The sequence below is a fragment of the Oncorhynchus mykiss genome, chromosome 27 (genome assembly GCF_057628025.1).
Source record: "Oncorhynchus mykiss isolate SJ-2025 chromosome 27, ASM5762802v1, whole genome shotgun sequence".
NCBI classification, from domain to species: domain Eukaryota; kingdom Metazoa; phylum Chordata; class Actinopteri; order Salmoniformes; family Salmonidae; genus Oncorhynchus; species Oncorhynchus mykiss.
The window spans coordinates 35,792,665-35,805,089 of NC_143048.1; the positions used below are offsets into that span (position 1 = coordinate 35,792,665).

The window sequence follows — 12,425 nt, forward strand, 5'->3', positions numbered from 1 at the left end:
TATAGCATGTGGTCTGGTGCATCTACCGTGTACAGCACATATTGAACTTCAGTATGACTAGTGTGACTGAAGTGTGTCTTGACCACCAATGCTACCTCTGTCTGGTGGTCATTTGTGTCAGTTATGATAACAGAGACTGTGGGATGTTCCCAGGACAAAGGTTCACTGACTGCCAAATAGAACTGAACACTGTACGCAGTGTAGTAGTATTGCTGTACTATTGCTGAACCTGTTGCTGTTATCTGTGCAGTAAATCTACTTCCATGACATGGCAAATGTATCCTGCTTGAGCTGTAAAATAGAAGCACAGGACAAAAGCATGTTTTGTGTATTATTATATATTATGAGCAGATTTATACAATGAATGAAATGTATACCTGTCAAAGGCTGACACAGCGTCTCATTTGAATTGTGAAGGTAGTGCCTCTCAGCCCGGCCAGCGCTCCAGCTTCCTCTGGGCGCTCTGGAAAGTCCACTGGAGTCCATCAGCGTAATTAATACGCCACGCTCCGGAAGACACACGGTGTACTTCTCAAAATTAGGCTGAAAAAATGTGTCAGAAGGTCATGGTCAATTGATTAATATGGCAGCTGAAGGGAAGACAGTTGCGCCTCCTGTTTTAACAGCCAGGCTGCCTACTTTTCATTGTGTCCTAAATGGTGGCTCACTGGGCCCAGCCTCCCATGGACATTTTATCTCCAAATCTATAGGGGTTTCATTTGAGTATGCACTTTAAATTCTAACTAATAAATGTGGAAATTGCTTTTGTGACAGAGCAGTAAAATACAAGGTCCTGTTTCCTCAAATATCAATGAGGCCCGCAACATTCCTCCAATGGAATCATTTTAGCAGATCTCTCTGAAAATAATTCTGTCTCATTTTGGGTGCTGGGATGTATTTCTCCCAGCACAAACATGTCCTGCTTATTGGATTGTGTTATGGACAGTAAATTAAAGGCACAATAATAGGCTGTATCCTTTGTTCTCAGTCAAAAGGCAGTCACCCCACTTGTTGGTTTTGACGCATCTTTGGCATCATTTAAAGATGATCTGATCAAATCAATGCTCCGTAATTATTTTTCAGTGATTAAACTAATCATGTAAATTGAATTAACTATGAAGTCGGGGCACCATGGACAATTTTCAGATTGCAAAGCTTACGATATTTTAATATCTGATCAATTCAACCAAGATCTCAGCAATCACTGCCTCATTGCCTGCATCCGTAATGGGTGAGCGGTCAAATGACCTCCACTCATCACTGTCAAACGCTCCCTGAAACACTTCAGCGAGCAAGCCTTTCTAATCGATCTGGCCGGGGTATCCTGGAAGGATATTGATCTCATCTAGTCAGTAGAGGATGCCCGGTTATTTTTTTAAAAATGCCTTCCTCACCATCTTAAATTAGCATGCCCCATTCAAGAAATTTAGAACCAGGAACATATATAGCCCTTGGTTCTCTAAAGACCTGACTGCCCTTAACCAACACAAAAACATCCTATGGCGCTCTGCATTAGCGTCGAACAGCCCCAGTGATATGCAACTTTTCAGGGAAGCTAGAAACCAATATACACAGGCAGTTAGAAAAGCCAAGGCTAGCTTTTTCAAGCAGAAATTTGCTTCCTGCAACACAAACTCAAAAGTTCTGGGCCACTGTAAAGTCCATGGAGAAAAATAACACCTCCTCCCAGCTGCCCACTGCACTGAAGATAGGAAACACTGTCACCACCGATAAATCCACTATAATTGAGAATTTCAATAAGCATTTTTCTACGGCTGGCCATGCTTTCCACCTGGCTACCCCTACCCCGGTCAACAGCACTGCACCCCCCCACAGCAACTCGCCCAAGCCTTCCCCATTTCTCCTTCTCCCAAATCCAGTCAGCTGATGTTCTGAAAGAGCTGCAAAATCTGGAACCCTACAAATCAGCCGGGCTAGACAATCTGAACCCTTTCCTTCTAAAATTATCTGCAGAAATTGTTGCCACCCCTATTACTAGCCTGTTCAACCTCTTTCGTGTCGTCTGAGATTCCCAAAGATTGGAAAGCAGCTGCGGTCATCCCCCTCTTCAAAGGGGAGGACACTCCAGACCCAAACTGCTACAGACCTATATCTATCCTACCCTGCCTTTCTAAGGTCTTCGACAGCCAAGTCAACAAACAGATTACCGACCATTTCGAATCCCACCATACCTTCTCCACTATGCAATCTGGTTTCAGAGCTGGTCATGGGTGCACCTCAGCCACGCTCAAGGTCCTAAACGGTATCTTAACTGCCATCGATAAGAAACAATTGACCTGGCCAAGGCTTTCGACTGTCAATCACCACATCCTCATCAGCAGACTCGACAGCATTGGTTTCTCAAATGATTGCCTCGCCTGGTTCACCAACTACTTCTCTGATAGAGTTCAGTGTGTCAAATCGGAGGGTCTGTTGTCCGGGCCTCTGGCAGTCTCTATGGGGGTGCCACAGGGTTCAATTCTTGGAACGACTCTCTTCTCTGTATACATCAATGATGTCACTCTTGCTGCTGGTGAGTCTCTGATCCAGCTCTACGCAGACGACACCATTCTGTATACTTCTGTATACTTAACAACACTCCAGACGAGCTTCAATGCCATACAACTCTCCTTCCCATGGCCTCCAATTGCTCTTAAATACAAGTAAAATTAAATGCATGCTCTTCAACCGATCGCTGCCTGCACCTGCCCGCCTGGCCAACATCACTACTCTGGATGGCTCTGACTTAGAATATGTGTACAACTACAAATACCTAGGTGTCTGGTTAGACTGTAAACTCTCCTTCCAGACCCATATCAAACATCTCCAATCCAAAGTTAAATCTAGAATTGGCTTCCTATTTTGCAACAAAGCATCCTTCACTCATGCTGCCAAACATACCCTTGTAAAACTGACCATCATACCAATCCTCGACTTTGGCGATGTAATTTACAAAATAGCCTCCAATACCCTACTCACTAAATTAGATGCAGTCTATCACAGTGCCACCTGTTTTGTCACCAAAGCCCCATATACTACCCATCACTGCGACCTGCACGCTCTCGTTGGCTGTTCCTCGCTTCATACTCTTTGCCAAACCCACTGGCTCCAGCTCATCTACAAGACCCTGCTAGGTAAAGTCCCCCCTTATCTCAGCTCGCTGGTCACCATAGCAGCACCCACCTGTAGCCCGTGCTCCAGCAGGTATTTCATTCTGGTCACCGCCAAAACCAATTCTTCCTTTGGCCGCCTCTCCTTCCAGTTCTCTGCTGCTAATGACTGCAACGAACTACAAAAATCTCTGAAACTGGAAACACTTCTCCTCACTAGCTTTAAGCACCAGCTGTCAGAGCATCTCACAGATTGCTGCACCTGTACATAGCCCATCTATAATTTAGCCCAAACAACTACCTCTTTCCCTACTTTATTTATTTATTTTGCACCCCATTATTTTTCTCTCTACTTTGCACATTCTTCCACTGCAAAGCAATCATTCCAGTGTTTTACTTGCTATATTGTATTTACTTCGCCACCATGGCCTTTTTTTGCCTTTACCTCCCTTATCTCACCTCACTTGCTCACATTGTATATAGACTTATTTTTCTTCTGTATTATTGATTGTATGTTTGTTTTACTCCATGTGTAACTCTGTGTTGTTGTGTGTCAAACTGCTTTGCTTTATCTTGGCCAGATCGCAATTGCAAATGAGAACTTGTTCTCAACGTGCCTACCTGGTTAAATAAAACTTTTTTTTTTAAATTAGTCTTCTATTAATGAATTATTCTTTACCTTACGTTAGTCTCATTCCAAACATCGTAAATTATTGGTTATCTGCACGAACCCAGCCTAAACCATGAATCATCCATACACCAATTGGCTTAATTATTGATTTACTAACCAACTAAATAATCACAGAAATGCATAACAAACAGTAGATATGGTTATTAACAATGATAGGGAAGATTCCCTAGTGGGCTAAACCGATAGACGGCTTGGTGGACAAAGGGAAGGGGGTGTGGACTGAGAAAGGAGTGGGAAAGACAAAATGGCTTCACTACACAGTGGATCATTATATTCATTGAAATGCTAATTCTTTGCACATGAACACGCATTCATTCGGGAATAATTGCAATCAATAGACTTACACCCATATGTTGTTGTTTTCTCTGTTGGAATCGTCGGCCCGTCTGCTGGAGAGTCAGTTCATCAGTGTAACGGCAGATTTCCTCTTCGTCTGAAGAGGAGTAAGGATCGGACCAAGATGCAGCGTGGTAAGTGTTCATGACGATTTATTATAAAACAAACTGAACACTGAAATACAAAACAATAAACGATGTGCTGAAAACGAAAACTATGGAGTCTTTGGCAGCACGGGCCACGTCATTGAGGCTATCTCAAATTAAAAGTTGCATGCTCCATCATCAACCATCTGAGCCACAGAGGACCGCCAGGTGGCTAGTGGACTAGTGCACACTTCAGGAAAAAGTGTAGAGTATTGAGATGTATAGTCAGCAGGGGGGCTCCAACCCTCCAAGATCCCCAAACACTGACATCAGTTTGGCCAAAACATAGATGTCTATAATGTGCTATACTGTACTGTACTGTACTGTAATGTGCTGTGCTCTACTGTACTCTACTGTACCCTACTGTACTCTACACTCTACTGTGCTGTACTGTACCCTCTACTGTACTCTACTCTCTACTGTGCTGTACTGTACCCTATACTGTCCTCTACACTCTACTGTGCTGTACTGTACCCTCTACTGTACTCTACTCTCTACTGTGCTGTACTGTACCCTCTACTGTACCCTCTACTGTACTCTACTCTCTACTGTACCCTCTACTGTACCCTCTACTGTACTCTACTCTCTACTGTGCTGTGCTGTACCCTCTACTGTACCCTCTACTGTACTCTACTCTCTACTGTGCTGTGCTGTACCCTCTACTGTACCCTCTACTGTACTCTACTCTCTAATGTGCTGTGCTGTACCCTCTACTCTACCCTCTACTGTACTCTACTCTCTACTGTGCTGTACTTTACATTCTACTGTACTCTACTCTCTACTGTGCTGTGCTGTACCCTCTACTGTGCCCTCTACTGTACTCTACTCTCTACTGTGCTGTACTGTACCCTCTACTGTACTCTACTCTCGAATGTGCTGTACTGTACCCTCTACTCTACCCTCTACCGTACCCTCTACTGTACCCTCTACTGTACTCTACTCTCTACTGTGCTGTACTGTACCCTGTACTGTACCCTCTACTGTACTCTACTCTCGAATGTGCTGTGCTGTACCCTCTACTGTACCCTCTACTGTACTCTAGTCTCTAATATGCTGTACTGTACCCTCTACTGTACCCTCTACTGTACTCTACTCTCTACTGTGCTGTACTGTACCCTCTACTGTACTCTACTCTCTACTGTGCTGTGCTGTACCCTCTACTGTACCTTCTACTGTACTCTACTCTCTAATATGCTGTACTGTACCCTCTACTGTACCTGTGCTGTCATCCTGTTAGAAGGTAACAGATTATTTTATTACAATGGTTCAATTGGATTTGCATTGTGTTCAATGGTGTTATTTGCCCCCTAGTGGATGTTTCTGGTACTTAGAAAGACTACGCAAACAGGAAGTAGATAATTTGTTCTGCACGCATAGAAGCAGCTACAAACAACGCTACGGTGCAGGTCTTTCAATGTAGTTATTTCTTGCTTCTCGGATTATAGACCTTACAGTGAAATGCTGAATACAACAGGTATTATAGACCTTACAGTGAAATGCTGAATACAACAGGTATTATAGACCTTACAGTGAAATGCTTACTTACAGGCTCTAACCAAAAGGGCAAAAAAGGTATTATGGGAACAATAGGTAGGTAAAGAAATAAAAACAACAATAGAAAGTGAAAAACAGTAGCGAGGCTATAAAAGTAGCGAGGCTATAAAAGTAGTGAGGCTATAAAAGTAGCGAGGCTACATAAAGACACCGGTTAGTCAGCCTGATTGAGGTAGTATGTAGATGTAGATAAGTGACCATGCATATATGATGAACAGAGAGTAGCAGTAGCGTAAAGAGGGGTTGGGGGGGGGGGGCAGATAGCCCGGTTAGCCAATGTGCGGGAGCACTGGCTGGTCAGGCCAATTGAAGTAGTATGTACATATATACATGAATGTATAGATAAAGTGACTATGCATATATGATAAACAGAGAGCAGCAGCAACGTAAAAGAGGGGTTAGGGGGGGCAGACAATGCAAATACTCCGGGTAGCCATTTGATTACCTGTTCAGGTGTCTTATGGCTTGGGGGTAAAAACTGTTGAGAAGCCTTTTTGTCCAAGATTTGGCACTCTGGTGCCGCTTGCCATGCGGTAGTAGAGAAAACAGTCTATGACTGAGGTGTCTGGGGTCTTTGACAATTTTTAGGGCCTTCCTCTGACACCGCCTGGTGTAACAGTCCTGGATGGCACCCAATGATATGCTGGGCCGTACACACTACCCTCTGTAGTGCCTTGTAGTCGGAGGCAAAGCAATTGCCGTACCAGGCGGTGATGCAACCAGTGAGGCTCTCGATGTTGCAGCTGTAGAACCTTTTGAGGAGCTCAGGACCAATGCCAAGTCTTTTTAGTTTCCTGAGGGGGAATAGGCTTTGTCCTCTTCACGACTGGTGTGTTTGGACCATTCTAGTTTGTTGGTGCTGTGGACACCAAGGAACTTGAAGCTCTCAACCTGCTCCACTACAGCCCTGTCAATGAGAATGGAAAGGAAGTCAATAACATTATTGTGAGTAAAGATGTTCATTTATAGCAAAGCATTTTGGCAAATTGTATTAAATTACTGTACATTAAAAGATGTCATATTAAATCCCCTCTCAGCCGGATCAATGGCAGGTGATTGTGAACAAAAAGCTACATTTCCCCCTGGAGCTGATAGCAGCCATTCAGAAAGAACACTCAATTCTGGTGGGAAGCCTGCCGTCCACAGGGGACGGCATCATCTGCCAGCTGGATGAGTCTGAGGACCGTCTGTGGAGAAAAGCTTGAACCTGTCCATCCGCTTGGGAAACGAGGACATTTTCTCCGCTCTGATGCTGGGCATCAAGTTTGACTTCAGGCAGATCTACGAGGCGCTGCTGGTGGCTGTGGACACCAACCGGAGGCGGTGGTCAAAAGGCTCCTGGACTGCCTCGACCAGCAGAAGGGCCACAAGATGGACGTGGGCTCCTTCTCCATGGCAGTATTTGACCATTACATTGATGACTCCCAGTTTGCCCCTGGCTTGACCCCGATGATCCTGGCTTGTCAGAAGGACCTGTATGACATCGTCACCAAGTTGACTAAGAAGGGCCATGCCATCCCTCTGCCTCACTCCATCTCCTGTACCTGTCTGGAGTGCAGGAACGGCCGTCAGTATGACCTGATGAAGTTCTCTCGGTCTCGTATCAACACCTACCAGGGCATGGCCAGCCGGGCATACCTCTCCATCACCACACAAGATGCCATGCTCAGTGCCTTGAAACTCAGTCGGGAGGTATGCAAGCTGTCCAAGAAAGAGCCTGAATGTAAGGTATGAGTTGTTTGATGTTGTGTGTAAATGACAACATAGTACTATATTTATTTACTGTATTTTACCAGGTAAGTTGACTGAGAACACATTCTCATTTACAGCAATGACTGGTAATGTAATGTAGTTGTTTCAATCTCTGTATGTCTCTGTTTGTGTTCCTCAGCCCCAGTACCCGAGTCTGGAAGAGCTGTTTCAGGAGTTTGCAGTGGAGATGCTGGCTTTGTGTTGCAACCAAAGTCAGGTAACAAAGTTCCTGAACAAATGTGATGACAAGGATGAAGATGAGCTGGACAAGCAGACCTTCGAGGAGGGGAATCCAAACCTGTCACACCTTGCGGTCCGTTATAACAGTCTACTTTACCTACCCCATCCTACCTTTATAATACTCAAACTTAATTATCTTCAAACTAATAAAACATTTTAACTTTTACAACTTGTGAGCATGTGTTATTTTCACCTCTTTCTTCTCCTCTTCTAGTTTGTGAGTCATCCCATCTGCCAGCAAGTGCTGTCATCCATTTGGTGTGGAAACATCCCGAGGTGGAGGGGCAGCAAGATGGTCTGGAAACTCACGGTGTCTCTTGGGATCTTCTTCACCATGCTTCTCCTCTGTATGAACCACTGGGTTGCTCCAATATCCAAGGTGAGCTAAGAGGAGGGTCTCAATCCATATCGCAGAAGGTTTACAGAAGATACATGTTTATAGCTTGATTTAAATTTAAAAGCAATGTTCCCGTGTTCGCGGAGGCTGCATTCGCGGTAAACGCTACATATGCTGGCTCAATCGGAAATTGCCTTTACATTTTACATACTTCCCTTGATACAGATTGAATCAGCCCTAGGGGAAAAAATGCATTGCCTGTTTATTTTCAGATGTGTTGTAAGGATTGTGTTTCTATTTTAGATTGGAAATACTTTGAAAATACCTGTGATGAAATTCCTGCGGCAATCTTCCCCCTTACCTGTGGTTCATTATTGCCCTTCTAGTTTAATCTATTTTCATGGAGCTGTATATTGATGAGTTTGCATCCCGCCAGCAAACATCCTCTACAACTCTCTCCATGTGATCTGGGTGGTCTATGTTATGTTGTAATTGTTTACTATCAATTTATAAACCTTTCATACCACAAACCCTTTACAAATCGTTTGTATAGTATAGGCTACCTTTATACACTGTGTATACAAAACATTCCATAACACAGACGGCTCTTTCCATGACACAGACTGACCAGGTCATCCAGGTGAAAGCTAATGATCCCTTAATGATGTCACTTGTTAAATCCACTTCAATCAGTGTAGATGAAGGGGAGACCAGATGAATCCAGGTGAAAGCTAATGATCCCTTATTGATGTCACTTGTTAAATCCACTACAATCAGTGTAGAAGAAGGGGAGACCAGATGAATCCAGGTGAAAGCTAATGATCGCTTATTGGTGTCACTTGTTAAATCCACTTCAATCAGTGTAGAAGAAGGGGAGACCAGATGAATCCAGGTGAATCCAGGTGAAAGCTAATGATCCCTTAATGATGTCACTTGTTAAATCCACTTCAATCAGTGTAGAAGAAGGGGAGACCAGATGAATCCAGGTGAAAGCTAATGATCCCTTAATGATGTCACTTGTTAAACCCACTTCAATCAGTGTAGATGAAAGGGAAGAGACAGGTTAAAGAATGATGTTTAAGCCTTGAGACATGTATTGTGTATGTGTGCCATTCAGAGGATGAACAGGCAAGACAAAGGATTTAAGTAACTTTGAATGGGGTTTGGTAGTAGGTGCCAGGCGCATGGGTTTGAATGTGTCAAGAGCTGCAACGCTGCTGGGTTTTTCACGTTCAACAGTTTCTCGTGTGTATCAAGAACTGCTCACCACCCAAAGGACATCCAACATGACACAGCTGTGGGAAGCATTGGCGGTACCATGGGCCAGCATCCCTGTGGAATCCTTTCAACACCTTGTAGAGTCTGACAAATTTAGGCTGTTCTGATGGCAAAAGGGAGTGCAACACAATATTAGGAATGGGTTCCTAATGTTTGTTCCTCTCAGTGTATGGCCTGCTGTAAATATTTAAAACAGCAATGCTTGCTTATGTAGTGGCCAAATTCTACCACACCTGGGATAACTTTTTCTTTGTTTTTTTGGACTGATGATCCTGGCTTGTCAGAAGGACCTGTATGACATCGTCACCAAGTTGACTAAGAAGGGCCATGCCATCCCTCTGCCTCACTCCATCTCCTGTACCTGTCTGGAGTGCAGGAACGGCCGTCAGTATGACCTGATGAAGTTCTCTCAGTCTCGTATCAACACCTACCAGGGCATGGCCAGCCGGGCATACCTCTCCATCACCACACAAGATGCCATGCTCAGTGCCTTGAAACTCAGTCGGGAGGTATGCAAGCTGTCCAAGAAAGAGCCTGAATGTAAGGTATGAGTTGTTTGATGTTGTGTGTAAATGACAACATAGTACTATATTTATTTACTGTATTTTACCAGGTAAGTTGACTGAGAACACATTCTCATTTACAGCAATGACTGGTAATGTAATGTAGTTGTTTCAATCTCTGTATGTCTCTGTTTGTGTTCCTCAGCCCCAGTACCCGAGTCTGGAAGAGCTGTTTCAGGAGTTTGCAGTGGAGATGCTGGCTTTGTGTTGCAACCAAAGTCAGGTAACAAAGTTCCTGAACAAATGTGATGACAAGGATGAAGATGAGCTGGACAAGCAGACCTTCGAGGAGGGGAATCCAAACCTGTCACACCTTGCGGTCCGTTATAACAGTCTACTTTACCTACCCCATCCTACCTTTATAATACTCAAACTTAATTATCTTCAAACTAATAAAACATTTTAACTTTTACAACTTGTGAGCATGTGTTATTTTCACCTCTTTCTTCTCCTCTTCTAGTTTGTGAGTCATCCCATCTGCCAGCAAGTGCTGTCATCCATTTGGTGTGGAAACATCCCGAGGTGGAGGGGCAGCAAGATGGTCTGGAAACTCACGGTGTCTCTTGGGATCTTCTTCACCATGCTTCTCCTCTGTATGAACCACTGGGTTGCTCCAATATCCAAGGTGAGCTAAGAGGAGGGTCTCAATCCATATCGCAGAAGGTTTGCAGAAGATACACGTTTATAGCTTGATTTAAATTTAAAAGCAATGTTCCCGTGTTCGCGGAGGCTGCATTCGCGGTAAACGCTACATATGCTGGCTCAATCGGAAATTGCCTTTACATTTTACATACTTCCCTTGATACAGATTGAATCAGCCCTAGGGGAAAAAATGCATTGCCTGTTTATTTTCAGATGTGTTGTAAGGATTGTGTTTCTATTTTAGATTGGAAATACTTTGAAAATACCTGTGATGAAATTCCTGCGGCAATCTTCCCCCTTACCTGTGGTTCATTATTGCCCTTCTAGTTTAATCTATTTTCATGGAGCTGTATATTGATGAGTTTGCATCCCGCCAGCAAACATCCTCTACAACTCTCTCCATGTGATCTGGGTGGTCTATGTTATGTTGTAATTGTTTACTATCAATTTATAAACCTTTCATACCACAAACCCTTTACAAATCGTTTGTATAGTATAGGCTACCTTTATACACTGTGTATACAAAACATTCCATAACACAGACGGCTCTTTCCATGACACAGACTGACCAGGTCATCCAGGTGAAAGCTATGATCCCTTATTGATGTCACTTGTTAAATCCACTTCAATCAGTGTAGATGAAGGGGAGACCAGATGAATCCAGGTGAAAGCTAATGATCCCTTAATGATGTCACTTGTTAAATCCACTTCAATCAGTGTAGATGAAGGGGAGACCAGATGAATCCAGGTGAAAGCTAATGATCCCTTAATGATGTCACTTGTTAAATCCACTTCAATCAGTGTAGATGAAGGGGAGACCAGATGAATCCAGGTGAAAGCTAATGATCCCTTAATGATGTCACTTGTTAAATCCACTTCAATCAGTGTAGATGAAGGGGAGACCAGATGAATCCAGGTGAAAGCTAATGATCCCTTAATGATGTCACTTGTTAAATCCACTTCAATCAGTGTAGAAGAAGAGGAAGAGACAGGTTAAAGAAGGATGTTTAAGCCTTGAGACATGTATTGTGTATGTGTGCCATTCAGAGGATGAACAGGCAAGACAAAGGATTTAAGTAACTTTGAATGGGGTTTGGTAGTAGGTGCCAGGCGCATGGGTTTGAATGTGTCAAGAGCTGCAACGCTGCTGGGTTTTTCACGTTCAACAGTTTCTCGTGTGTATCAAGAACTGCTCACCACCCAAAGGACATCCAACCAACATGACACGTGGAATCCTTTCAACACCTTGTAGAGTCTGACAAATTTAGGCTGTTCTGATGGCAAAAGGGAGTGCAACACAATATTAGGAATGGGTTCCTAATGTTTGGTCCTCTCAGTGTATGGCCTGCTGTAAATATTTAAAACAGCTATGCTTGCTTATGTAGTGGCCAAATTCTACCACACCTGGGATAACTTTTTCTTTGTTTTTTTGGACTGATTATGCATATCACAAAAATGTAGCAATTAGCAAAAGCATGTTTATGTGTAAAAAAAACAATCAAATGATTGCATGAATAAACCTGATCATCAGTATCATGTAGTTTTTACATTTACTGTACCTTAACATCTCTATACAGAGAACTCTGGTATGAGAAAACATGTGGTACACAGACCAAGTAATGTACAGCCTGCTTATGAATGTATTGCGAGATCTGACTGTGACGTTACCACAGACCACACTCTAATAACTGACAACTGACCCAGCTCATGATTCAGTAATTTCATATTGTTTCAATTAGAAGGGCAACTAACTGTGTGATTTCCAGTCTCCAGTTT

At 43.4% G+C, this 12,425-nt stretch overlaps 1 protein-coding gene and 1 pseudogene across 2 annotated transcripts; both read left to right on the plus strand.

Moving 5' to 3' along the window:
• The first annotated feature begins 6,472 nt into the window (after positions 1-6,472).
• LOC110507198 (short transient receptor potential channel 2-like) lies at positions 6,473-8,696 on the plus strand (annotated as a pseudogene). Its single transcript, XR_016492501.1, has 4 exons — positions 6,473-6,487; positions 6,875-7,565; positions 7,729-8,208; positions 8,470-8,696. The product of XR_016492501.1 is annotated as a short transient receptor potential channel 2-like (transcript).
• A 943-nt stretch (positions 8,697-9,639) lies between these two features.
• On the plus strand, positions 9,640-11,120 carry LOC149971299 (short transient receptor potential channel 2-like). The gene is made up of 3 exons (XM_090223921.1): positions 9,640-9,989; positions 10,153-10,632; positions 10,894-11,120. Exons 1-2 carry the CDS (start codon positions 9,711-9,713, stop codon positions 10,411-10,413), a joined length of 540 nt encoding a protein of 179 aa, XP_090080047.1. The 5' UTR covers positions 9,640-9,710; the 3' UTR covers positions 10,414-10,632; positions 10,894-11,120.
• Positions 11,121-12,425: the final 1,305 nt, after the last annotated feature.

Bases quoted from the DNA above. Each gene is read 5' to 3' on its own strand.
- LOC149971299 (XM_090223921.1), top strand. From the start codon at position 9,711: ATGATCCTGGCTTGTCAGAAGGACCTGTATGACATCGTCACCAAGTTG. The intron at 9,990-10,152 runs GTATGAGTTGTT...TGTGTTCCTCAG, and splicing joins AGAAAGAGCCTGAATGTAAG to CCCCAGTACCCGAGTCTGGA.